At 40.5% G+C, this 27,910-nt stretch overlaps 2 protein-coding genes across 5 annotated transcripts in view; one reads left to right on the plus strand and one right to left on the minus strand.

The window, feature by feature from the left end:
- Positions 1 to 11,782, plus strand: part of LOC101170723 (protein Wnt-7b) — a 25,241-nt gene extending 13,459 nt beyond the window's left edge. For all 4 annotated transcript variants that reach the window (XM_020714331.3, XM_020714328.3, XM_004082904.5 and 1 more), the window contains exons 3-4: positions 6,666 to 6,937; positions 9,068 to 11,782. In XM_020714331.3, the coding sequence (XP_020569990.1) occupies positions 6,666 to 6,937; positions 9,068 to 9,547 (752 nt within the window). In that variant the 3' untranslated portion in view covers positions 9,548 to 11,782. The remainder of the gene's footprint in view (positions 1 to 6,665; positions 6,938 to 9,067) is intronic.
- Positions 8,637 to 27,755, minus strand: atxn10 (ataxin 10). Its single transcript, XM_020714324.3, has 12 exons — positions 27,549 to 27,755; positions 26,687 to 26,878; positions 26,465 to 26,550; positions 26,243 to 26,339; positions 22,671 to 22,835; positions 19,162 to 19,242; positions 18,828 to 18,984; positions 17,701 to 17,818; positions 17,446 to 17,630; positions 15,621 to 15,684; positions 13,960 to 14,185; positions 8,637 to 8,828 (listed from the first exon to the last, which is right to left on the minus strand). The coding sequence occupies exons 1-11, from the start codon at positions 27,692 to 27,694 to the stop codon at positions 14,001 to 14,003; spliced, it is 1,476 nt and encodes a 491-aa protein (XP_020569983.1). The 5' UTR covers positions 27,695 to 27,755; the 3' UTR covers positions 8,637 to 8,828; positions 13,960 to 14,000.
- Between the last annotated feature and the right edge of the window lie 155 nt (positions 27,756 to 27,910).

The raw sequence follows: 27,910 nt of genomic DNA on the forward strand, positions 1-27,910 counted from the left end.
CACAGAATAATTAAGTTGTGGAAGCGAAACAGTATCTTGTTCCCACAAAATAATATTCTGTTCCCACGAATTAATTAATTTGTGCGAGTCATTCAGAAACACGGATTGGTGTTTCGCCTACCGGACTTAGCTCCTAGCTTCATAAACACAGATGTGAACAATAGTTTGATTTACAGTAGATATTTTCACATTTCTGTCTGTGTGTCTCATTACATTGCATGGAAGACACGGAGGATGTTTAGAGATCAGATTTATTTATTTTAAAAAGCTCTACAAAAGCATCATACTTTTTAGCAGTTGCTTTACATCCGAAGGCTAATAGGCTACATGCTACGTAGCCTATCATTTGTCCGATTGTCTATGAACGCATCACGGTTACAGGGCCACAGTGATTGGTCGAGATGCATTATGGGATATGTGTGATGCATGATGGGATACGTAGCATGTAGCCTTCAGATGTTAATAAATAGACAATAATAAATAGATCATTCTTGTTTTTATTTTTCCCCTCTTGAACGAACGTGGGTCAAAGAGACACGGAAGTAGCGGCAGAAAGCGGCTTTTGCAGCAGGATGGATGGAGAGCGTACCAGGATGTGAATGAACCCAGATATGAAAACTTGATTACCGATGCTGTTGTGCTTTTTAAAATAAATAAATTTGATCTCTAAACATCCTCCGTGTCTTCAATGCCATGTAATGAGACACACACAGACAGAAATGTGTAGGTTTCTGCTGTAAATTCAAATAATGCTCATATGACTTATAACGTAAATAATTATTTCGTTCGCACAAATTAATTATTTCAAGGGAACGAAATGGTATTTCGTGGGAACAGAATATTATTTTTTGGGAAGAAGATATTCATTTGTGGGAACAAAATATATTTTATTTTTTCCATGTCAGGACACGGGCTACGTAACTTTGAATCCACCAAGCTACAAACGCTTGGTTTCCAGATTAAAGGAGGAGCACAATATTTCCGCTTGCAGTCAGAGAACTGAAGATGTCTTCACTCCAGCAATGAAGGCTAATCAGGACGTCCCCAAAGTACTAATGCTTGGACCCACATCCTTTTTCGGCTGCATTCCCCCCAGCTTTATATCAGACGAACGTCCGCTTTGCGCCTGGACCTTTTCTATAAATTGCGTTTCACTCTACGGTGTTTTGTTGCGGTCTCATTGTGGGTTTGAAACATGTTTGATAGAGCAGTCCTGGGACCGATCGGTCTCCAAGACAGGCAGACAAGGCGTCTGGATTCTTTCCTTTTCCTTAAAAAAAAAATCTGTTAAAAAAGATTTTCTGTCCAAGAACTTTAGAGACACATGAGAGGTTTGAGTCCACTTCCTGTGTGAAATCCACTGCATACACTGAAGATTTATTGATTAAAAAACTTTTTTGTTCTACAGAAATATAAATGATAATTTCACAAGAAGTTGAACCGCAGAAAAGTGAGAAGCTTTCGAGAAATCTGAAGTTAGAAATTTGATGTATAATGACAAAAGCTGACCAGTTCAGTTGTAGAGGCTGAGTTAAAATGCTTTAAAAAGCCAAATATTCGTAAACATGACCAAAAATGATACATAAACATCTCAAATAAATGTTAAGTAATCTGAATTTATTTGGACTTAAAAATAAATAAATAAAAAAACTGATCATTTTTTTAATCTATTTTCAAAGCATTCCCAGTGATCTTAATTATGATTATAACATTTTTAGCCCCCCCAAAAAACTGTCATTATCTAGGACAGTTTGTACAGAGATGTATTATTTTAGAAAAAATTTGTGAGCGTGAAGCCCCGCCCCTCCTTCCATTGGGGGTTGTGGCTTGCCGAGTGAATTTTCTCCATAAAAAAATGATATTTTCCAAAGACTTTTTTTGTGTGTGTAACTGTCCAGCAGCTGAGCAAATATACTTATTTTACTTTTACAACATGGGGTTATGAATCTTCTGACACACAAGGTGTATATTTGAATAAACCCCTTTTGCAATTTAGACTAAACTTTATTTATATTAACTTTAATCGTAACTGTTTTTTGTTGGAGGGGAAGAGAAAAGAAGAGGACGGAAGAAGAGAGAGGTATGTTAGAGGGGTGGGGGTGGAAGGAGCATGATTATAGAAGGGGGTATCATAAAGTAACAACCAACAATTTGCTGGACTTTTTATAATCACTACTGTCAGGTTTAGATGTATTATGCATCTTAAAGGGGCGGGGCCTGTCAATACATACAAACTCAAATGATACAAACATACCTGTTGTCTCCAATAATGTTCTCATACAGACAAGTAATCATGGACACAATACAGATAACGTTCACACACGCATACATATGCATTCAGACTAACACGTGAAACATTTCACTCAGTCACGCAAACTGAGTGACAGAATGAGTGTTTCTGTTCTTCTGGGGTAGATAATGACCCCAGAAGCAGCAGTGGTAGCCAGGACCCCCAACACCCGCACGGTAGCAGATAGAGGAAAACCGCCTGCAGGGCAATCACATCCGCCACCCAGCCCAGGGCCAGCAGGACCGCCACAGGGGCCCCCCAAGGCCAGACAGCAGGGAGACATAGGGGGACAGAGAGTGCATGCTCCAGCCCTACCAGAAGAATAGCCCCCCAGCTACTGATTCACAACAAGTTAGATAAAAATAAATATTTTTTTTATTTATGTCCTCCGACACAAGTAAAAAAAAAAAAGGTCAATGTCTCCTGAATTTTTTAAACGTTTTTGTTTTTTACATTTCTAGCTGAGAATTTAGCTGATACACCACTGTTTTTGCATGGTTTGAAGCCTTTCCTGTTCATTTTAACGGTTAAATGGAACCAAAAGCACAAGAAAGAATCTCCTGAGTGTTTCAAGTCCAGAATGGTCCAATTGATAAGCTGAAATGGGAAGAATCAGAAGAAGATCTCCGAATGGAATGATATGAAGAATTAGTTTGGGCTGGAACACCGCGCCTATTCCTTTTAGGCCCTTTCAACCCTTTAAAAAACAGATATGTTTCCAGTGACGCCTAAATAAAACACGCTCTGTGACCTAGCACTCCTAAACGGTCTACACCAGGGGTCTGCAACCTGAGGCTCCGGAGCCACATGCTTACATTGTAGCTCTCTGGCTGAAGAAATACAAAATAATAGTACTTTTTAAAAGTAAGCACTACTGAATCAGTTTGAATCTAATTTAGATTAGTTTAGTTTATAAATGTATGGCTGAGGTCCACCTAGAAGTACAACACAAAAATGTACATCCCTGGTGACATCAAGAGCCCTATTTGTTTAACACTTTCTCCAGAATGCACAAAAAAAAAAGCTAAGCTAAACTTGTGATTGCTCAGTTAATGTAATGACATGGCTAGTGGCTGTCCAGAGGGGAGTCGCTAAAATATATATTTCTATATATTTTTTTACATTTTTGCAGGATCATAAACCTATGAATCCATGTTTATGCTGAGGTTAAAACAGTAGTACATAGGAAAAAAGATCACGGCTCACCAAAGTAGACCTGTGGTATAACAAGAGAAAATGCAGTTTTCGTTTTTTTTTCTTGCGTTGTTTGAAACCTTTCATAGGAGAACATTAGCTGCACTGGGACGATCCTGTGTAGCGCAGGGCATCTTTAAATTTTAAAGGAAGTCATAATGGTTTGTGTGAAAAGTAAAAATCAATTTCACATTTAAAAAAAATGCTGGTGTCTTTTTATACTTCTGTTTTTATTCATGCCCAAAAAAAAGGAATATAGTTTAAATTTATAATAAAAGTAACAATGAAATCAATGCAAAGCAGTATCAATATTTCCTGACAGGTAATGTAACATTTTTTCGGCTCTGACTAGGTTTTGATGAGTTAGAAACAGGCCAAAATGGCTCTTTTCCTGTTAAAGGTTGCAGACTCCTGCTCTACACAATCAACGTGAATCGGTTGCATTACGGCGCAAAGTCGCTTTTCTCCGCTTCAGATTCTGCTGGTAAAATGCGTAAACAGTTGAAGATTTACGATAGTTGAAAGAATGTCAACGCTGGAGCTAAAGCTCTGTTGTTAAGGAGTTTTTAAAAAAGTCACTACTCTTGGGTGGTGAATTCCTCTTATAGGAACTCATTAAATGCCCACATTAGAAACCACCAACTGAAATCAGCACCGGCAGATACAGGAGATGGCAACAATGGAGGGATGCATCACCGCAGGTCCGTCAAAATAAAATGTCAGTGTGAGGAGACGGCTAACCCTCTCAGCTTGCATCTAAGGAGCTTGCAGATTTTCCCTGATGAGAGGAGATTTCCGAGTTTGTTTTGAGTTACGGACAAAAGAAACCGCAGCCTTAAAGATCCAAGTTGGAATAGGGCCACTGGAATTGCCTCTCCCTGAGAAGTGGTGCATTAATAGTCGGGGTTGTTAGGATGAACGCAGGCCCAGCATTTTTTTTTCTCCCTGGTGGCAGCAGGAGGATATCCCATTTCCAACTGGAGAGCCAATAAATTCATTTCCCCTCCACCCCATAAATATTAAAGCTTTTATTTTGAAGTTCAAACGGTGATGTTGACGAGGTTGGAAACGGGCACATCTCAGTTAATAGACCGGCCCCAGATTGTTCCAGCACGCAGGATCATGTGGACCTCCAAAGATGGAGGGAGAGGGACTCTTAGGCTCAAAACAAGGGCACAGCCGTCACTTCACTGAACTTGTTAACGCCCCAAGCGACTGCAGGTGTGCAGGAGGAGCATCATTTGTAGAGGTGAAACTTTCCCAAAGAAGACTTGTCCTCAAGCGGATTTTAGCCTCATCCAGCAGGAAAGAATGAAAACTGACCGACAGAAACTCAAACAACTTCATCCAAAACACAGACGTCTTTACTGCGAGAAAGCAGTGCAACTATTTCAATATCCACAATGGTTTCTCGTGCGCCAAAACAAATATCCATCGTATAATTTTCTTTATAGCTGCGTATTGTTTAACAATTACACTCCTTAACGTAATTTGAATCCAGAAGTTGTCGGAATTGCCAAAGTTGGTCGAACGGTCAGCGTTTCCAAAATTCCACGTAGGCACGCAGACTTACGAGCTCGGATGTTTCCGAAAACGAAGGAGTTTTGCGATTAAGGGCACGTTTGTGGTCTCATGTGACACATTAGTTCCAATGTTTGTTTTTTTCTATTTTTGGGGGAAAACTGGAAACAAGAGAGCAGAAAATGGATTAAAGACGCACTCGGATGAAAACTGTGTTTTTAGTGGAGACTATATATAAACAAGATTAAACTGAAAATTGCATTTCATTATTTCTTTATTGAAATACTTGTGAGTCAGTTGCTGATTGAAAAAGGTGGTAGAAAATATGGAAATATGGACGGGCTACAAGCTCCCTGCTCCGCTCCATTCTGATGCATCCACTAGACCAGTGTTTTTCAACCTTTTCTGAGCCACGGCACACTTTAACCTTAAAAAAAATCCCGCGGCACACCAGCATCCAAAAAAAAAAAAAAAAAGAGAAACTCATAGTCTGTATTGATCTACAGTCCCTCCACAATCTCACATGCATTTTTGAGAAAATTGTGTCAGAAATAGCTGGAAACTGCAGCTGTTTTTTTTCTAAAAAATGCAATAAAAGTTAAGTTAGAAGATTTAAAAACAGATTGATGTGTGTTCGTTGTTTCAAGACGTTTAACAACAGATCTCCTTGTGCGCTGTCAATCTCATGACCCAATGCATCATGGGAGATGTAGTGCATAAAACGGCTGGAGATCGGTTTTCGGAGCTTCATTGTTTTGTTCACTTGTTCCACGGTCTGATACAGGATTCTGTGCAAAGCTACACCGCTAAAGACGAGCTTTAACTGGTATTTTTGTTAGAACTGAGCGACTTTACGAGCTAAATCGGGACAAGGAAGTGAAGACTTTAACCACTTCTGATTGGTCAGACTGATGACATGTGATTAAGCTCCCCAAGAATGATTGGTGGAGACAGTTAAAGGGACGGGACTTTTCCAAAATACAGCCGAAGGTGCAGCTGAATCGCGGTACTGTACCGTCATTCTTATCAAAATGTCTTTAATAAAATAAAATAAACGCAAAGAAAATGTATTTTACATCTTTTATATTCCTAACTACTCAGTGTTTTATCAGGGCCTGTTTGGATGAACACTGGATGACTGTTTGGATGAACACTCCTGGAGATGGGAAATGTTTTTAGATCAGTTAATGAGGACAATCTCCCACGGCACACTAGTGTGCCGCGGCACACTGGTTGAAAAACACTGCACTAGACGACTAGATCCATGTACGTCTTTGTTTTCTTTGTCTGAGTCGCCATCTGGTTAAAAACTGTACGGCTGTAGAGTTCAGATAGTGCTCGCCCTTTTTGTTCGTCCGATAATGTTAGGTTGGGGCTGTAAACTAGTGTAGAGCATGTAAACAGAAAGCTTTCAGCAATGGAGAGGGGTAGGGGTTGCTCCCTGGCAACAGTCCCGCCCACAACTCAGGGGTGAATTTTTAATAAACTCCTGCCGCTCTGCAGAAACTATGTCCTAAAAAACAATAGTTTTTTTTGTTCTAGTTTTTAAAATAGTTTAAAAAATGATTCTTTGACCTCACGTAAAATATTCCAATTTGCGAAATCTGCTCCAGTTTATTGTCTTACATACTGCACGTAAACTCTGCTTTGTCTTCTTCAGGCAGCAGGGAGGCAGCCTTCACCTACGCCATCACCGCGGCCGGAGTTGCCCACGCCGTGACCGCGGCGTGCAGCCAGGGCAACCTGAGCCAGTGTGGCTGCGATCGCGACAAGCAGGGCTACCACAACCGCGAGGAAGGCTGGAAATGGGGCGGCTGCTCGGCCGACGTCAAGTACGGCGTGGAGTTTTCCCGCCGCTTTGTGGACGCCCGCGAAATCAAGAAGAATGCCCGCCGGCTAATGAATCTACACAACAATGAGGCAGGTCGAAAGGTAACATCAAAGGTTTCACTTTGAAAAAAAGTCATTAGAAAGGTCATTATTTATGAGTCCAAGCAACAAAAAAATGAACCTAAAAACACTTTTGAAAGCACTAAATTAGATTTTTCCCAAACAGGTGATGCCCGATACTGAAATTTGATATTTAAATCTTTAATGTTATTCCATAAAGATATATATAAAAAAATTAGGCCTCTGAATTACAAGTCAAATAAACAACTCCCACTTTAGAATTAAAAAAAATGTAATTTTTAAGAAAGATTGGCAAATTTCTAGATAGAATTACATATTGGATAAAAAAAAAAAGAAGTAAAACCTTCCCGTACAAGGAGGGAAAGGCAATACCGCAGAAATCGAGTCGTTTTATTTCCGGGTAGGAAAATAACTTAGAATAATAACTAATATTTAATTTTAAAATTGCTCTTTTGTGTGCCAAAGGTAATTGATCATCATAAACATGGATATTATTTAATATAAAAGCCTTTAGAATAGCATGGTATAGACCCTTTAAAACAGGTTTTGTTTTGTTTTAAACTCCAAAAAGGTGTGAAAGGTGTATCTGAAAATGGGTCAGGAGAAAATGAAAGAGAACAAATGTCCTAAAACAAAAAGAGACAGAGATGTCATCAAGGAATGAATGGATGTTGTTTTAAAAGTGACTAATGAGATACAGATGGAGCGATGTGCAACTTAATCCAGGGATGTGTCCAAATTTCCTCCCTACTCCATGCATTATTAAGGGCGATCGCCATTTTTCGGGGTGTTCGAATCTACAATTCCAAAATTCAATGTCTGGAAATTCAGATGTCTATTTGCATCAATGCCCACTAGATTGGCAGATATAGACCACAATGCATTGCATTAAAACAGGTTGTTTTTTTTCAAAGCAAAATGTATTTAATTTTTGAAAAATCATTCAAATTGTCATCATTAGAACGCAGTTGATTCATAAATAGTCTCTGTAAAATGTTTATATTTATAAGGATTTTTCCTTTGGCAAATGGGTGAGGACTATTGGGGGTTAAAAAAAAAAAGTAAGTACATGTCTGAATATATGTATACAAATCCTGGGTACTGGATAGTCCTGCCATTGACTGTATATGAGAACTGGACAGAGTGAGTGACATCACCCATAGAAAATGACTCCATTCCGGTTCCACGAAATGAAGTCAATTCACTCGCCATTGTTTTTTGCAATAGGGACAGATTGGAATCAAAAATCGTTGGTAAGACATGATTCGTCCTAATTGGTCTAAGTCAGTGTTTCTATGGCAACCACTCTCACCAATCAGGAGTGAGCTTGTTGGAAGTCCGCAGCCCTTCCACTTCAAACTGGGCTACAAAAAATCTGTCAATCAAACGTTTCAAACATTTAACGTGACACCACATACTTTCACTGAGGCATCTCATTGGTCAATTTAGAACTTGAATAACTTTCACTACAGGAAAAATATCACGAAAAAAACTCGCAAGAACGTGTTCAAAACAGGAAGTAGAGCAAGAATGACTGAGTAATAGCTGCGTATTTCTTAGCAGAAGTCGATGGACTTTGCCTTTTAAAGCCAGCGGGTACTTCCTATTTGGAACGTAAGGGATAAGTGGTCAATCGGTCCAGATCTCATATACAGTCACTGTTTTTAATTGCTTCACACAATATTCAATTCACTTATGTAGAGTTTAGAAGGAACACGAGTCAGAATGTGCTGGTCTTTTAATATTTGATGAACAACCCAAAAGCTGCTGGTCACCTGTCCGTTCTGTCGTCTGAAGAAAAGCATTTTGACGTCATGCTGAAAATCTGGTGCAGAACCGCCACGTAACTATATCTGTTGGGTTGCACAACAGCTCTGGTCAGTTTCCTCCGGCAGTCCTGCCATTCCGCGGTCTGGAGAAAGGTAAAGTTAATTAGAGACTCCAGTTTGGGGGTTCGAGTTATTTTCCCCAGGTTTTTGACACAAACTTGGCGCGCTGGCTCCAGTGCTGAAAGTTGAAGTGCCCACAGGCATCCCAGCCTCCCAGAGGAGACCAACTAAAACGTTTTAAATTGGAGCTAAAGACCTGTGAATTTACTCCCCTTTCATTTCCCAACTTTTATTTATTTTTTGCTCTTATGGTTTTTGCCAGATCCTACAGGAGAGGACGAAGCTGGAGTGCAAGTGTCACGGCGTGTCTGGTTCCTGCACCACCAGGACCTGCTGGATCACCCTGCCCAAGCTGAGGGAGATCGGCTACCTCCTGAAGGAGCGCTACAGCGAGGCGGTCCAGGTGGAGCCGGTCCGGGCCTCTCGGCTCCGCCAGCCTTCCTTCCTGCGCCTCAAAGGGGCTAGGGGCTACCAGAAGCCCAGAGACACAGACCTGGTCTACCTGGAGCGCTCTCCCAACTACTGTGAGGAGGACGCGGCCACGGGGAGCACGGGGACAAGAGGCCGACTGTGCAACGGCACCTCCACCCTCACGGGCGGCTGCGGCGTGATGTGCTGCGGGCGGGGCTACAACACGCACCACTACACGCGGGTCCGCCAGTGCAACTGCAAGTTCCACTGGTGCTGCGTCGTCAAGTGCAGCACGTGCAGCGAGAAGTCGGAGGTTTTCACGTGCAAATAGCGAGTCTGCCGAAAGACCTGCCGGCTTTTATCACACGTTTGTACGTTTACACATCGATCGGGAACTATGAAGGAAAACGGGACCATGGAGCGACTAAAAACTAAAAAAAACAGATCAAGATGTTCTAAGATTGATACAGAAATATGGCCGCATCTCAACTCACTGTACTTTGTTTAAACACTGAAAAAAAAGGTTATTTATGGAAAAACACATTTAAAGGATTTGAAATTTGTCGGTTTCAGCATTTAGCTTTTTTTTTTTTCTTTTTCTAGTTTCACATAAGTATTTCTGTTTGCCGTTAATCTTTTATTTTTGCACTTAACCGGACCAATTTTCCTGCTTCCTGGTCTTCAAAGGGTTTGTCCACAGGTGTCACAGTCCACTCAAAACCCAGGTGGTCCAAATCCCAGGAGCTACAACGATGCTCAAGGGCTTCTAGAGATTATCTGGATTAGAGCTTTCCATCGTACAGAAGTGATCGCCGCGTTCAAATGATCCCAGCGCTGACAGGCATGTGGCGTTCAAGAGGATCAAAGGCCTCAAAGCTGTTTTGTTTGTGTGTACAAATGTGTTTCTCTTTGATGTGATGTAACTTACAAGACAAATTGAAGAGTTTATTTTTTTATATGAGAAATGTGGCATTTTGTGTCATAGATGGGAAGAGAGCCACTATTTTCTAAATGTTCAGATTTGAAAGCTTATAAGTTATTTGGATTTTTGTGCTCTTAATTTGAAAATATAAGCTCGACAAAATGATTAGACCCCCTATTAAAATGTCATTTTTGTGATTTTCTTTGTCATTTTTTTTTATTTATCCCAAAAAATTACCCCCAAAAAACAAGTTTTTGTCTGATTTATTTATTAGACATCATTCCCAAAGCAAAAGGCTTCAACTTTGAAGTACAACAAGACCCTGAAGTTGCAGAAGATGTCGGTGGTGTGAAGGAAAAATGTGGAAACAAGAGATCCTGACGTGTTGGAAGATGGGAGCGCACGGCTGCAGCTTCCCAGCCTCTTTCCTGTTGGGGCTGAAAAGCATTGCGGCCGGCCAGTGGAGCGCGAGTAACAGCTGTTTGTGTTAGCCGTCTGAAACGCTGGGGACCGGAACCGCGTAAGCTCCCCTCACTATACCGGTGGATTGAGGAGAAAAGTCTGTTGGATTGTTTTCTGTACACTTTGTCATTAAAAAGAATCCAGAGGCAGAGCAAACAGGGCGGGGCATGCCGGGAAAGCGCTGCATTGTTGGGTTGTCAGGGCCACTCAGCTTAGCTGTCAGCGGGGGGTGGGGGGTGCTCCGGCCCCCCTTACTCCATCCGTTCAGTCACCCTCTGTGGGTGAATGCTGGTGGAGAAGCTGGCATGCAGGTCATGAGGTGAAGAGTCTCAACTGAGAGATACAACTCACTGCAAATATTTCTGTTTGTTTGGATGATTTCTATTCACACCAGCCCAACATTGGTGTCAACAGCAGCTCAGACAGTGACTTTAAATTCATTAGGAATCCATCACTCAGAGCCTTTTCTCTCTGCAGCAACATGGCGTAGCATGGAGCTGATGGACCAGTGATATGGACGCTCCGGTTGATTGGATTTTGGCGTTCTGCTCTGTGTTAGTCCGTCTGGTGTGGGGTTGGGTATCGCCGCCAAAACATGGATTCAAGCTCAATTCACAAGTTCATAACTCCATGTTATTCCGCTAAAGACCCACTCTGATATAAATGGTGTTTTTGGTGGTTTTAACATCTTGTGTTTTTTTTTTTTTTTTTTTTTTTTTTTTTTATACACTGTATTTTATCCCACGAAGGGAAATTCTTTCTCCGCATTTGACCCATCCCCTTGGGGAGCGGTGAGCTGCAGCCGAAACCGCGCTCGGGAGGCAGTAGCGTTAAGGGTCTTGCCTAAGGACCCTCACTGGGTGATGTTAACTGCTCGCCATTGATATGGTAATTGCCCCCAGTACCATTGCTTTTTCCCCTCCGGGAATCGAACCCTGGTTTCCTGCATGGTAGCTTCCCACCTTACCAACCGAGCTACCCAGCCGTTTTTCTCATGGATGAGAAACAGTACAGACCAAAAGTTTGGACACACCTCATTCAAAGAGTTTTGTTTTTATTTTCATGACTATGAAAACTGTAGATTCACACTGAAAGCATAACACATGTGTAATTATATACACAACAAAAAAGAGTGAAACAACTGAAAATATGTCAAATTGTAGGTTCTTCATAGTAGCCACCTTTTGATTTGATTACTGCTTTGCACTCTTGGCATTCTCTTGACGAGCTTCTAGAGGTAGTCACCTGAAATGGTCTTCCAACAGTCTTGAAGGAGTTCCCAGAGATGCTTAGCACTTGTTGGGCCTTTTGCCTTCACTCTGCGGTCCAGCTCACCCCAAACCATCTCTATTGGGTTCAGGTCCGGTGACTGTGGAGGCCAGGTTATACCAAAAGTCTCCAATTTGGACTCATCAGACCAAAGCACAGATTTCCACTGGTCTAATGTCCATTCCTTGTGTTCTTTAGCCCAACAGGTCTCTTCTGCTTGTTGCCTTTCTTTAGCAGTGGTTTGCTAGCAGATATTCTACCATGAAGGCCTGATTCACAGAGTCTCCTTTTAACAGTTGTTGTAGAGATGTGTCTGCTGCTAGAACTCTGTGTGCCATTGACCTGCTCTCTAATCTGAGCTGCTGTTAACCTGCCATTTCTGAGACTGCTGACTTGGATGAACTTATCCCCCGCAGCAGAGGTGACTCTTGCTCTTCCTTTCCTGGGGTGGGCCGCATGTGAGCCAGTTTCTTTGTAGCACTTGATGGTTTTTGTGACTGCACTTGGGGACACTTTCATAGTTTTCCCAAATTTTGGGACTGACTGACCTTCATTTCTTAAAGTAATGATTGCCACTTGTTTTTCTGTACTTAGCTGTTTTTTTCTTGCCATAATACAAATTGTAACAGTCTATTCAGTAGGACTATCAGCAGTGTATCCACCTGACTTCTGCACTACACAACTGATGGTCCCAACCCCATTTATAAGACAAGAAATCCCACTTATTAAACCTGACTGGGCACACCTGTGAAGTGAAAAACATTTTAGGTGACTACCTCTTGAAGCTCATCAAGAGAATGCCAAGAGTGCAAAGCAGTAATCAAATCAAAAGGTGGCTACTATGAAGAACCTACAATATGACATATTTTCAGTTGTTTCACTCTTTTTTGTTGTGTATATAATTACACATGTGTTAATTCATAGTTTTGATGCCCAAGTGTGACTCACAGTCATGACAATATAGAAAACTATTCGAATGAGGCGTGTCCAAACTTTTGGTCTGTACTACATATAAAGATGATTAAGATCAAAATTGTATTTTCAAATATTTCTTCAAATCTGCTCCGACCTCTCAGCAGCCGGGAGGGAATGGGGGGTGGGGGTTGCTCCACAAAAGTTATGATCAAATGACCATGATTCTGTATTTTGGAACTTTTTCATGCTGTTCTAATTTTCTCAAACTCTTGTAAAAAATATTTATTTTAGTTTAACTAAATTTGTGGCATAAATCAGTTTTTTTTATACTTGCTTGAGATGCACTTATGAGATAAAACAAGCTCTAACATTTATAGATATTTCAATAGTTAAACGTTTTGTTAGCATGCAGTTTAAGCCCTACTTATCACCGGAGAGTAAGATCACATCTTAAAACTGAGCATAAAGCAATATAAAAACACAATGGTCTGCAGGGAGCGTAATAATATTCATACTTGCATAATGTACAGAAGTACAACAAAAAAACAACAAAATTCCAGAAAAAAATAAATTAAAACAAAATGCACTGCTCTAGTATTGCGTCTAAACTCTTATTTTGAAAAGCAGGGCTTTACGCCATAAATCAGATCCTGCTTTTTTGCATTTGGTTTGGTGTTGAGGGGGTGGATCCCATCATTCTCTGTTTCCTGGTCACTGAGGGACCCTCAGAGAAAAGTCCAGCCACTGCTGGTGACACCAGCATCTCCGAAAAGCCAAAAACTAAAATTAAAAACTAGCACAGAGGAGAGCTTTGTCTTTGGATTTGGCTCTTTACGAGGCATCAGCGTGTGCTACCCCTCGCCAACCCCTCACCTCCCCAGACTCAAGGCCGGAGCATCTTTTAAGAGCCTTTGTAGTGTCGATAATACTGCATATCCCAGCAGGGGACAGACGGAATCTATTCTTATATTTAAAAAAAATCTTGAAATGTTAAATTTAAAGCACTTTTCTTTTAGCTGCTTTAAGTCTGTCTGTGTTTCCTGAAAGGACTTGTATTTTTAAAGACTCTCACACCAGAGGCAGGATAAGCTGCGTTTTCTTCATTACTATTGGTCTAAATTCCATAAATTCGATTGGATTAAGCGATAAACTAATAATCTATTCTGATAGAGAACCTGATTGGAGCTCAGATTAAACTTTATCCTCTCCGTTTCTTCTAGGAATCCTTCTTCACAGGTTTCAGCAGCAAGCTTCCATCTCGCTCCTCCACCAGGAAGCCCAGCTCCCTGAGGGCAGAGTAGTCTACTGGGCCACGGCGCTCCAAAGAGGCTACCAGCTGCTGGTTCTGCTGGTTGCTCTCCAGAATGTTCCGGATGGTGAAGATGGCCCACTGGCTGATGACTGGATGCAGCTGGTTAAGGACAATTTTCTGAGAATCAACCAGAAGAATAAAATGTTCCTATCCACAAATTCAAGAATGTCTGGTTCTGGTCTGAGAGAGAGCAGCAGGAACATCAGACAAGTGTGGTTTTTAAGCCACGAAAATCTTAGCGAGCTGAACGCATTCTGTACAGGAAACAGGAAGAATGATTGTACAGCCACTGCACCGTCAAAAATGTAAAAATAAATAAATAAATAAAAAAATTACATCCAAAATTCCACAAAAAATGATCTGCGAATCAGCAGGACCAGAAAAGGTGACCTATGTTACAATGAGGGACACCATCTTAAAAATAAAACTCGGTTACCATTTTTAAGTGGCTTTTTTTGTTTGTTTTTTTAACTTGTTGTCAACAGGCCTTAAAAACAAAGTCATGGGGTCGTAACACACACACACACACACACACACACACACACAACTTCCTATTCACCTTCCATACAAGATGGGACACCCTACTAGCACATTCACAAAGACATGATTCACCTTCAATGAATACAAAACCACCCTGTGTCATGATCAGTGAGGAAAACGCATCCATTTAAAGACCTGATCTCAGACCTGGAGACACACTGGTTGTTTTTCTTGTGATATTTTGCTCCTAATTTGAGTAAAAAGCTTATGACATTTGAGACGCACAAGCTCCTACAAGAACGCTTACTGGACCCCAAATTGAGAGAACAGGTTTGTCCCCATTGACTGCATAGAGAACTGGACTGCGTGACCATTCCTCCCCCCTCGCATTCCAAACAGGAAGTACATGTTGGCTCCAAGTAGCCAATATCCCATAGACTTTTATAGAGAAATAAACAGCTATTACTCAGTTATTCTATTAGTCAGAATAAACATTCTTTCTCAGATACCATTTTTAAACACCTCCTAATTTGGTTTCTGTGGTGAAAGTTATTCAAGTTTTAAACTGACCAATCCGATGCCTCATTAAGTCTTTGTGGTCTTGCGTCAAAGAATCTAATCGGTTCAATGACAGATTTCGTGTAGCCCGCTTTCAAGTGGTAGGGGTGTGGTCTTCCACCAAGCTTACTCCTGATTGGTGAGCGTGGTTGCCATAGAAAAGTGGACCCAGACTGGACCAATCACCGCTTACTGCCGTCTCGCCTCAACATGGAAGCAACCAAAGCACAAAAAAAGGCGAACGACTTGACTTCATTTGGTTGGAGCCAGAAGTAAGCCATTTTCTATGGGCGACGACACACTCGCTCAGTCCAGTTCTCATATACAGTCCATGGTTCTACCACAGAGATCTTCTTGGGTAGCTGTTTCTGTACATTTAATTTAAAAAAACAACGCAAGTTTTTTAGTGGACCCAAAGATGATCCTGACTTATTTATCGTTGATAAAGTCCACAAACCCAAATGTTTGTGGACAAATGAAGGATACAAGGATTGTTGCTGTCTATGTTGCAGCTGTCCAAGATGAGCGGGATGCCTTCAAGTTCTCTCACCTGAGGAGACAATGGAAGGGCAAATTACCACATATAGAATTACCAAAATAAGTCAATTAAGTCAAGCCTTACTTTTTTTTTTGTTTTTATACGGCAACTTTTAATTGACACAATACACTCAAGAGTTATTGAAGGTTTCAAAATATTGGGAAAAAAAGATATTCTGATGATAAAAAAGTGTAATGTTTGCTTTGTGATACATTTCAAAAAAGAATTGGTCTTCATAGCAACCTTTTTTTTTTAATCGATACAAATGTATCTGCTTTAACACACAGAACCTTGAAGAAGATTGTGCTTTGGGTTTGAATTAGGGCAAAAACGAGATTCCAAAATTCTGTTCTGCACTCTGCTGCTCGGCCGACTTCCTGCATCGATCATCGCTCAAACATGTCAACGCGCAGATTTAAATGAAAAAGATACAGTATAATTAAAATGATGAACAGATGGTTTGCTGGTCATGAAACTCCAGCTCCAACAGAAAATCAACAATAGTGATGTCTTTAGCAGAGCAGCTCGTCTTTGCAAAGGCAGCAGTGAGGTTGAGGGTTGGTCCAGCGGCACCACAGCGGGGTGCTCTGCTCTTCATCAGCGTCCGCCTCTTTAGGCTTAATTATTCCATTTGCTTGCTCATGCCGTCCTGGTTCTTCCTCCCACCCCCAGTCGTTTAGGAGACAAAGTGCCGAGTTTCACCAAATGGAAATGTCGATCCGAGGAAAACGAGAGTTCACGCGAGGTTCCCGCTTCCAGGCCGGAACGTGGCTGACGTTACAGCCAAACCCAAAAAGGGAGACGGAGAACAAAAGACTGGACCCTGACTTCAGGATGGAACCAGAGCTCGCCGTGCTGGTCTCGCCTTACCCACCCTCCAAAAGGTGAAAAGAATGACGTGTGGTTTACTGGAAGAGATTTCGGTGAAAACAGATCCGAGGTGATTTCTGACCACTGACGGACCTCAGATCAGCATCTAGAAATGTCCTGAAGAGGCCCGTCCAGGGTGGCCGTCCCACAAGCATTCCAGAAATCAGATTCCATTAAGCACAGTGGAGTTTGTTATGGCGTTTCATCTCTGCCATAAAATGAAAGGGCGTAAAGACAACTGAGCGGGCGTATTCAGGAACTGAGTGAGCGAACCTTAAAACCACGCAGGCGTAATTCTAACCGAGCGACCCCGCATTTTAAAACTGCAGGCCTGCAATCCTATCTGAGCTGTGATCCCGCGCGGTCAGTTCCTCTTTGCGCCCTCATAAGGATTTACGCTCAGTGTTAAGGGGGCGTTTTTGTCGCTTGGGGGCAGGAACCTTTCTGGTTGATCTGATTGGCTGAAATTTGCATGTCAAGTCCAGGTCTCGGGTAGAATTGCGCCTGCACGGTTTTAAGGTTCGCTCACTCAGTTCCTGAATACGCCCGCTCAGTTGTCTTTACGCCCTTTCACTTTATGGCAGAGATGAAACGCCATAGTTTGTAATCCATGATGAACTTCTGATGAACTACTGCTGTCCAAGAAAACAACACGTTTTTTTTTATTTGAGCAAAAATCGACAATCATAATTAAAAGACCACTGGGAACGCTTTGAAAATGGATCAAAAGATGATTGGAAAGGGCTTTTAAGAAAACTCAGTTAAAATAAAACCTCCAAACTAATCACGCTCACAAAAAGCTTTCACAAAAAATGATAACATTCACTTAATGCATGTTTTTTCCCTTTCATTTGATCAGTTTGAACAGCTTTCCCTTAATTTCGTACTTCTGAAAATCCAAACCTTATTCTGGTTGTTGGTGTTGCAGTGACACAGGTTTCCAATGAGGCGAACGAGGTGAGCTTTAAAGCTGATGACAGGAGAGTGTGGAGAAGAGTCGCTGCCTCCACTGAAGGAGGAGAAGTTCTGAGCGGGGCTGAAGATGTTTTTACTCGCCTTTCCTATGGCGTGCACCTGCTGCAGCAGCTCTGCAGAGAAAAGCCGCACAGTCAGAAACCAAATCGGTACAAAACCGCAATTTAATGAAAACTTATTTACCAACTGTGTTCACTAAAAGGTCGGGTTGGTCCTGAAGAAACATGAACTGTTTGTGGTCTGAGGTCATCTCACACAGCACGTCCAGCAGGCTGATCACAGTCAGCGCCTCCTGCAGGAGCTGCCAGGAAATACAACCAATAAGCTGCTATTAACTAATAGTTTCAGTTCATTTTGAAGAGGGCATTAAAAGTTGTGTTGCAAAGTAAAACACAAAAAAATTTTTTTTTTTTAGGTATTTGTAATATTTCTCTGTAGTTGATGTTGTGTGGCAGCACAACACCAAACTGACTATTGTCAAGCTGTGGACACACAGACTGTTGGGCTTAGAAAATGTTTCTATGGTCATTTTACGTCCAGGTCTGTTTGATTAGTATGTTTTTTAATAAAATGATGTTGAATATGGAGGACGAAGTTTTAGGGCTTCCAAAATAAAAAAGAACAATTACAAGATTTAATATCGTAAAATGCTCCAGATGCTTAGAGCAAGGCTGCAATAAACAGACAACTTCTGTGTTTTTCTTGTTGATTTATGATGAAAATAAAGTAATAAATTTACGACTTTAAATCGCGTAAATTTACGAGAGAAAAAAATCGTAATTTCACGAGATATAAAGTCGTAAAATTACGACTTCTTTCTTGTAAATTTACGAGATTTAATTCTCGTAAATTTCCGACTTTACTCTCTTAATTTAGCAGTTATAACTTTTGTCTCGTAAAATTATGACTTTAAAGACGTAATAAAAAAAATTGGTTGTAAACTGGCCGTAAAACTCTGTTGTAAATATTAACTCAAAACTAAAGTGGGATTTTTTTTATTGATGTTTTTTTTTTTAAAGTTTGTACTTATTTTTGTCAATTTTTAGTCATTTATATTTTTTATATATATTATATGTTAAGTTATTAGTGATTACTCTTGGTTTACTTAACAGCTAAAGACCTTAAAGTTGTTGCACAACCGGCTGTGTGAAATTTGTTCTCCACATTTGACCCATTTCCTGGTAAATCCTCAGGAGCCGTTTGATGATATGGATTCTCGCTGCCTCCACGTTGAGCGTTTAACAAGAATTCTTTGCTACGACTGCTTTCTCCGGGCCTGATTAAAAACCATTTTCCTTTCTGATCGATACCTCAATGTCAGAAGCGGAACCAGTCGCTAACGAGAGCACAGCCCCGCAACCCGTCTGAAAGGAGCCGGCCAGGAAGCGGGCCACGCTGGGGGGGATGCCACAGCCCTCGAACTCCTCTTCTTTCAGCTGGGCCTGCAGCAGCTCCAACAGAGTAACCCTGACAGACACATGCAGACATCAGCATCTGGTATCACGAAGCAGCTTTTACAAGCTTTCCTGAATTAGATCCATACACCACCTGGATTACAAACCAAACCAGTTTATTCCTGACATGAAGAATAATTTAGGATTTTTCTCTGCAAATAGAATGGGGACAAAAGAGTTAAACTATTACCTTTCTTGATGACCCATCTGAGAGTACATGCTTTCTACCAGAGCTGCAGACTTGAGGAAATGCTGAGTAGCTATAAGAACCCTGGAAATGAGAAAATAGTTTATGAAAACTTCACGTGTTATAAAAGAAAAATTGACCAAGAAACACATTTCTAAAAATGCTGTGAAATCTTGCAAAGTATGAAAAAAGTAAAAATATGATATACAAAACCGTTCAGTTTGAACTGCAGAATTTATTAACTTTATTGATTTCATTAAACAATATACAGTATTTAGTCAGCCACCAATTGGGCAAGTTCTTCCACTTAAAAAGATGAGAGGTCTGTACTATAGATCATAGGTAAACCTGAACTATGAGACAAAATGAGAATAAAATCCAGAAAATCCCATCGTCTCATTTTTAAAGAATTTATTTGCAAATTATGGTGGAAAATAAGTATTTAGTTATCTACAAACAAGCCAAATTTCAGGCTCTCACAGACCTGTAACTTCTTCTGTTAGAGGATTAATGGCACCTGTTTGAACTGGTTTTCTATAGAAAAGACACCTGTTTACAACCTCAAACAGTCACACTCCAAACTCCACCATGGCCAAGACCAAAGAGCTGTCTCAGGACACCAGAAACATGACAAGCACCAGGATAGAAAGAATGAATCTGCAATAGTTAAGCAGCTTGGTGTGAAGAAATCAACCGAGGGATCAATTATTAGGAAATGGAAGACGTACAAGACCACTGATAATCTCCATCCATCTGGGGCTCTGTGCAAGATCTCACCCCTGGGGGTCAAAATGATCACAGAGCGGTGAGTAAAAATCCCAGAACCACACGGGGGACCTAGTGAATGACCTGCAGAGAGCTAGGACAAAAGTATCAAAGGCTACCATCAGTAACACACTACGCTGCTAAATACTCAAATCCTGCAGTGCCAGACGTGTCCCCCTGCTAAAGCCAGTATATGAGCAGGCCGTCTAAAGTTTGCTAGAGAGCATTTGGATGATCCATAAAAAGATTAGGAGAATGTCCTATGGGTCAGATGAAACCAAAATAGAACTTTGTAGTAAGAATGAAGAATACTGAGTTGCATCCAAAGAATGCCATATCTATTGTAAAGCATGGGGGTGGAAGCATCATGCTTTGTGGCAGTTTTTGGCAAAGTCTCTCTTAGTCAATGAGTTAATTAATGATAACATACAAAGTCTTCTAGCCTTAACAGAAACTCGGCTCCAACAGGATGACTATGTTAGACTGAAGTAGCCCCCCCCACACACACACACACTTATGCTAACTATCAGAAATCCAGGATTTTTAGGGAAATGAGCTGGTTTGGCAGTAATATCACAGTCTAGATTACTTCTCAGCCCTAAATTAAAGCATGTTTATTACTCATTTGATAGCATCATATTGTCTATAAATCACCCAAACAGGAAGACTCGAAAACCTGTTTTATTCGTAATTATTTATGGCCCCCCCGGCCCGTATTCAGAATTTTTAACTGAGTTTTCCGACTTCCTATCGACTACTATTTTAGATTCTGATCAAATTATAATATTAGGGGATTTTAATATCCATGTTGATTATCCCAGTGACTGTTTAGGAAATGCTTTTGCAGCTTTATTAGATGATGTTGGGTTCACCCAAAGTGTCAATGAACCCACTCACTGTCCCAAGCACACCCTGGACCTTGTTTTAACCCATACAGATCAGCCAGCTGAGTGTCCTTCCTCATAACCCCATCATTTCTGATCACTTTCTGATTATTTTCCAGTTTACAATAGAAGATGCTACTGCCCCAGTGAATAAGAAAACACTTAGAAGAACCTTATCTGACTGTTCTGTTTTTAAACTCACAGTTCAACCAGTACTTAGTGACATTCTGAGCAAATACTCTGAGTCCAGCTCCCACAGCATCAGTCCTAGTATAAATGACCTGTTTGTTAATGATGCCTTACATGCCCTTAAGATTACACTCGATGTTGTTGCCCCCCTGAAACTTAAGTTCGTTAGACAAAGCAGGTTGCGCAGTGGTTTAACGCTGAAACACACGTTCTCTTAAACAAGCAGATGAGGCAGGGTTTCTGGAAAACCGGTTGCCAGTTGCAGTTTGCCGGCCCTTGAGGCCTGGATTTGGACACCCCTGGTCTAAGGGCAGGGATGCCAGTTTAGTTTAGTCTGTTTAGTTAGTTCAATTTAGTATTTTCCTATTAAATTCTATGTATTCATTATCCTTTTGATTTTATGTTTTACTTTTTCAATTACCGATACAAATCCCATGGAGACGACTGTTGTTGTGAATTTGGGCTATACAAATAAAATTTAATTGAATTGAATTAAAGGAAAGAATGAATGAGGCCATGTATTATCAGATTTAGAGTGAAAACCTTCCATCGGCAGGGGCATTAAAGATGAAACGTGGCTGGGTCTTTCAGCATGACAACAATCCCAAACACACTGCCCGGGTAACATGGATTGGCTTCATAAGAAGCATTTCAAGGTCCTGGTGTGCTCTAGCCAGACTCCAGATCTCAACCCCATAGAAAATCTTTGGAGGGAGTTGAAAGTCTGTGTTGCCTAGCGACAGCCCCAAGATATCACTGCTCTAGAGGAGATCTGTATGGAGGAATGGGCAAAAATACCAGCAACAGTTTGTGAAAATCTTAAGAAGACTTACACAAAACGCTTGACTGCTGTCATTGCAAACAAAGGGCTTATAACAAAGAATTTAGTTATTGACCAAGTACTTATTTTCCACCATAATTGGCAAATAAATTCTTTAAAAATCAGACAATATGATTTTCTGTTTTTTTCTTCTCATTTTGTCTCATAGTTGAGGTTTACCTATGATGAAAAGTACAGGCACCTCTCATCGCTAAGTGGAAGAACTTGCACAATTGGTGGCTGACTAAATACTTTTTTGCCCCACTGTGTATATAAAGTGTTCTTAAGATTTAGAAACTAACAAAAAAAAGACAAAACAGCAACATAAAAAAATTGCTCCTTAAGTTTAAAAGACGACATTTGTCAGAAAAACAACAAGCACCGATATCATGACAAATTTTTCTTTTAGATAAATAAGTTAAAAAGTTGTGTTGGAAAAATGTGAAATACACTAAATGATGCAAAATGGGGGGGGGGTGTAGTTACATCAAAAATTATTCAACTCTCTTGATTATTGTGAGTAAGTTTCACTTTTTAATCCTGTATGTTTCTTTTAGTTTCGAAGTTAGAGTACAGGTGTGCCCTCAAACATTTCTCCCAGATGTAACTTTAACAAAATGTCTGCAATATTCCAAACTTCAAAGTAAACAAGAAAAACAAAAAAAAAAAAGAAACTACATTTTGGCTCCTACAGTAAGTTTCATGTCTGGGAAGTGCAGAGGGTTGGATCTAGACCGGTTTCTGCTGTGAAACTGAACCCAAATGATGTGCAGATTGTGTGTGTATATGGGGGTGGGGGTGGGGGGGTTTGACTAAAAGGAGAAAAGAAACTTTAAATGGAAGTGTGAACTTACGTCCAGTCCACATCAGGATGGGTTCTGCAGACCTCCATCACCTTCAGGGCCAGCGCGATGTTCTGTGGCTTTGACAAATCTTCCACTTTAGCCTCATCCAGACATGTGTGAAGAACCATTGAGGTGTAGTTCACCACTTTGTCATCGGCGACACTGAGCAGCTGCCTGAACCACAAGGTAGGAAGTGGACAAGATGTGAAGATGACATTTAATCAAACACTCCTTAAAGACCCACACCAATGAAAATGGTGTCTTTGGTGATTTTAAAATGTCTTTGAGATATTTTTCCTGACGATGCAGTTTAACAAGAGCTCATTTGTGATGTTGAACATACGCTGAGGCTCCCTGCTCCGATCTCTCAGCAACAGGGAGGGGAAGGGGGGTGGGGATGCTCACGCCGACAATCATGACAACAGTGAACGACTGCCGCCCTACAGAAACTATGTCCAAGAAAACGACACAGATTTTTGGATAACTACAGGACAACTGGCAACGCTTGTACAATAGGTCAAAAGATGATTGGAGTGTGACTTTAACCTAGAACTCTGTCAAAATAAAAACAGAAAGTCTCTAAAAGTCCAAACTAATCAAGCTCACAAAAAAGTGATAATAGATTATAAAATTGAATATATGAACGTTTTTTTTCTTTCAATTGTTTATTTGTGACAATTTCCCTAAATTTCTTGTTTCTACACTTCAAAAACATTTGAGGAAACTTTAAAAATAAAAGAGAACTTAAAAGAATTAGGATTTTTGTAGGTATTTGCAAAGGAATTCAAAGTGGGTCTTTTACCTTAATTCAGTGGTTCTCAAATAGTGGGGCGCACCCCGATGCGATGCCATGGGGGGCGCGCAGTAGTAGCGGTTTTAGGCACAGGTAATACGGGCAATTGCCCGGGGCGTAAATTTAACAGGGCGCGGTGGTGACAGTGGCTCAGTGCTTTAAAAACATTTGCGCCACTGTTGGTTTACTATTGTCTGTTATATCAGTGTTTGTAACAGCCTGAAACTGTGAACTGCCATCCCTGCAGCTGCTCCTGTCTCCCGTCACACACGGCTGCGTGTGTGAGAATGAAAGCGGAGGGGAAGGGGGCTCAGGCTGCAAGGTGGAAGGGGGCACGCGGAGCGCTAGATTGCGCAACACCAGGATCATCACGTGCCTTTAGATCAGTGTTTTTCAACCTTCTTTGAGCCACGGCACACTTTAACCTTGACAAAAATCCCGCGGCACACCAGCATCCCAAAAAAAAAAAAAAAAGCAGAAACTCATAGTCTGTTTTGATCTACAGCCCCCCCCGGCAATCTGACGTGCATTTTTGTGATAATTGTGGCAGAAAAAGCAGGAAGTTGCAGATGTTTTTCTAAAAGATGTAATAAAAGTTAAGTTACATACAAACTGTATGTTCGTTGTGTTTTCAAGACGCTGTCCCTTTAAGCCAATGCATCATGGGAGATGTAGTGTGAAAACTGCGAGAAAACGGCAGAAAGACTCGCGTCTCTGAGCTTCATGGTTTTGTTCACTTGTTCCACGGTCTGATACCAGATTCTGTGGAAAGCTCCACCGCTAAAGACGAGCTTTAGCTGGTGTTTTTGTCGGAACTGACTGAGTTATGAGCTAATTTGGAACAAGGAAGTGGAGACTTTAACCACTTCTGATTGGTCAGACTGATGACATGTGATTAAGCCTTCAAGAATGATTGGTGGAGTCGTGGAGACAGTAAAAGCTGCGGGACTTTTCCTTACACAGTTATAGCTGCAGCTATTTCGCGTTACCGTCATTCTTATCAAAATGTCTTTAATAGAATCAAATAAACACAACGAAAAAAGTATTTTATGATCGTTTATATTCCTAACTACTCAGTGTTTTATCAGGACCTGTTTGGATGAACAAAGACCTGATTTCCTGGAGATGGGAAATGTTTTTAGATCAGTTAATGAGGGCAATTTTCCACGGCACACTTGACCATCTCCCACGGCACACTAGTGTGCCGCGGCACACTGGTTGAAAAACACTGCTTTAGATGACTCAGCTCATGTTAATAATGTCATTCTTTATTAACTATTGTAGAAATTTTGATGACGTCTTTATTTTCCATAGATGTATTCTTTGTCTGCCTGTGGTTTAGTTGGTGTCAGTATTTGTCATAAAGACAGCAGGTAATGCTGCACTTTATGAGATCATAAATAAACAATCATCATTTAGATCAGTGTTTTTCAACCAGTGTGCCGTGGGAGATGGTCAAGTGTGCCGTGGGAAATTGCCCTCATTAACTGATCTGAAAACATTTTCCATCTCCAGGATTTGAGCTCTTTGTTCATCCAAGCAGGCCCTGATAAAACATTGAGTAGTTAAGAATATAAAAGATCGTAAAATACTTTTTTCTTTGTGTTTATTTGATTCTATTAAACACATTTTGATAAGAATGACGGTACCGCGATTTAGCCGTAGCTTCACCTGTTTTCGGAAAGGTCCCGCCCCTTTAACTGTCTCCACCATTCTTTGAGGCCTAATCACATGTCATCAGTCTGACCAATCAGAAGTGGTTATAGTCTACACTTCCTTGTTCCGATTCTGCTCATAAAGTCTCTCAGTTCCAACAAACATACCAGCTAACACTCGTCTTTAGCGGTGTAGCTTTCCACAGAATCCTGTGTCAGACCGTGGATCATGTGATCAAAAATGAAGCTCAGAGAAGCTAGTCTGTTTGCATTTGGCGGCTATTCGCACTACATCTCCCATGAGGCATTGGGTTAAAGTGACAACGTCTCAGTGCACAATGAGTCGTCCTTGTTAAATGTCCTGAAACCACAACGAACACACATTAAACAGTTTTTAAATCTTCTAACTTAACTTCTATTACATCTTTTAGAAAAAAAAGCTGCATCTTCCAGCTTTTTCTGCCACAATTATCACAAAAATGCACGTGAGATTGCAGAGGGGCTGTAGATCAATACAGACTATGAGTTTATCCTTTTTTTTTTTGGATGCTGATGTGCCTCTGGATTTTTGTCAAGGTTAAAATGTGCCGTGGCTCAAAAAAAGGTTGAAAAAACACTGATCTAAACATAAAATCAGCACAATGTGTTGTATCTATTTCTTCAGACTAAAAACGTTAAATACATTGGTGCTGCTGTGTTCATGTTTCAGATCAATTTAGATCTGCATCGGTTCAGTTGGTCAAAATGTTTCTAATTTAAATAAGGAATGACAGATTTTTTTATTTCAGGCACTTTAAGCTTCTTTTCCATTTTAGACTATAACAGGATTTCCATTTGTCAAAATAAAGGTAATATTTATTGAAAGTGGATTCATGTTGCTTTTTTTTTCTTTTCTTAATGTTAAAAGATATGATTTTAGGTATAGTTACACACTTTTTATAGATACTAACCTATATATTGTCAATGCGCGAGTGTGTGTGTGCGTGGGGGGGGGGGGGGGGCACGAAAATTTTCTTTGTCCTAGGGGGGGCCTGGAAAAAATTAATTGAGAAGCACTGCCTTAATTTAAAATAAACATTTAAAAATGAAAACTATACAATCACCACAAGAAAAAAAAAACTCCTTGGACTTACAAAAAAACATCAGGGAAGCTTAGCTTCCAAATGTCATCCTGACACGAGGGGTTTCCCACTCCCAGGTTACCAAGAAACTGGATCCCACAACGAAGAGCTAGGACACAATGGGAAATTAAAAAAACAAGACAGTTTTTTTTAATGCCATCAATATAAAAACGACAAAAATCCACAAACTGAATTCTATACATACACACATCTGTGGTGTGACTTTAGACTCACGCTCAAAAATGGCGTCTATTCCCAAATTTAGGTTGTGAAGAAGAAAACGTAAGAGTTTAAAGGACTCATCAATGAAACCAAGATCCCTGAATGAGGAAAAACACATAAAATAAGCAGTATGATTCTGTCTGGGTCCAAAAATTCTGCTCGTGAACATGCATTTTTAAAACAATAATTTGTCTAAATCTAGTTGCTCCAAAATTGCACTGCAAATCAAAGCACCTGAGTAGTTTCTGGTTGCGTGATCTGTGAACACAGGAGTTCCTCAGGGCTCTAAAGCACTCTGAAGTCAGCTGCAGCTGCAGGGTTGCAGTCTGCAGGCCCTCGGCATCCATGTCTGCAGACTGCAGCTCTATGCACAGCTGGATGAAGAGACTGAGAAGACCGGAGAAGACCTCTTTCTCCACAGCATCGCTGATAGACCCAAGAGGTGACAACAAATATTAGGTCAGTGATCCATTAAATGGGAAACATGCTAGTTTTGCAGAAACTGATGTTCAAATTTACTTGTAAAATAAGTTAGGCACATAAAATAGATTCAAAGAATAATTTTAAGAACAAAACTCTAGATATTTTAAGACTGTATTAACTTTATGAAACGTTTTTGGCAAATAAAAGAAATTATTACAAAAATCACAAAGATGCTTTAAAGATCTCTGTTTGTATGTCAATGTTCATCTATACATAAACAAATCAAATAAGCAAACATTATTGCTACGACGATATACAAGAAATAGTGGCAACATGCATTCTTTATAGACAGTAAAATACCAAATAGAATAACTTTTTAAAATAACATCAACAAGCCCAACAACACACTTCTAAAATATCACTAGTATTGACACTAGGATGTGAAGAAAAATTCACAGATTCAATAAAGTTTTCAATTTCAATTAACAAGAGTAAAAGGATGTTTTTAGTTTTTTTGATGAATAGTTCAATTTTTAAAAGCTACAAGAACTAACTGCTGCACTGCGCAGGTGTCAAACATCGGACCACTCTCTTCAACCGTTATTTAGCTAAGCTAGTGGGCTAACTCTGTCAGTTTCCTCCGGAAAAAAGCGGTATATAACAGCGACCATACCGATATTCCTCCTCGCGTAGTGCAGCAGTGAACGCTTTTAGCACCTGCAAATGTTCAGGACTATGTTTCTCATTTAAAATCCCAGTGAGGGACGCCGAAAAGTCCAAGTTGTTGTCGGCGGAAGCAGCCATGTTTCCCTTTGTCATGCTTGTGGGCGGGACTTCCGGGTTTAGACTCTCAAACGTTATTTGAGCTGGGAGAGGCGAGGGCGGGGTCATGGCTCGCGCCGCTATTTTAATGCTATTCTTTGCTTTTAACGTTAGTATCTTTAAAATACGCGGCCTTAACAGTCTTAATTCTGCCACACTTTAGATATATTATTTATTTAAATTAAAATAAATTCAACTGTCAGAATTAGATCC

Source organism: Oryzias latipes, chromosome 23, assembly GCF_053564925.1.
Source record: "Oryzias latipes strain Hd-rR chromosome 23, Olatipes_Hd-rR_3.1".
NCBI classification, from domain to species: Eukaryota; Metazoa; Chordata; class Actinopteri; order Beloniformes; family Adrianichthyidae; genus Oryzias; species Oryzias latipes.

What these genes read in the sequence shown, in the direction of transcription:
- atxn10 (XM_020714324.3), bottom strand. Translation starts at nt 27,694, where the DNA reads ATGACAAAGGGAAACATGGCTGCTTCCGCCGACAACAACTTGGACTTT. An exon ending in CGCAACCAGAAACTACTCAG is followed by an intron (nt 26,551 to 26,686) that starts GTGCTTTGATTT and finishes TTCCTCATTCAG; the next exon opens with GGATCTTGGTTTCATTGATG. An exon ending in CAGATGGGTCATCAAGAAAG is followed by an intron (nt 18,985 to 19,161) that starts GTAATAGTTTAA and finishes TGTGTCTGTCAG; the next exon opens with GGTTACTCTGTTGGAGCTGC.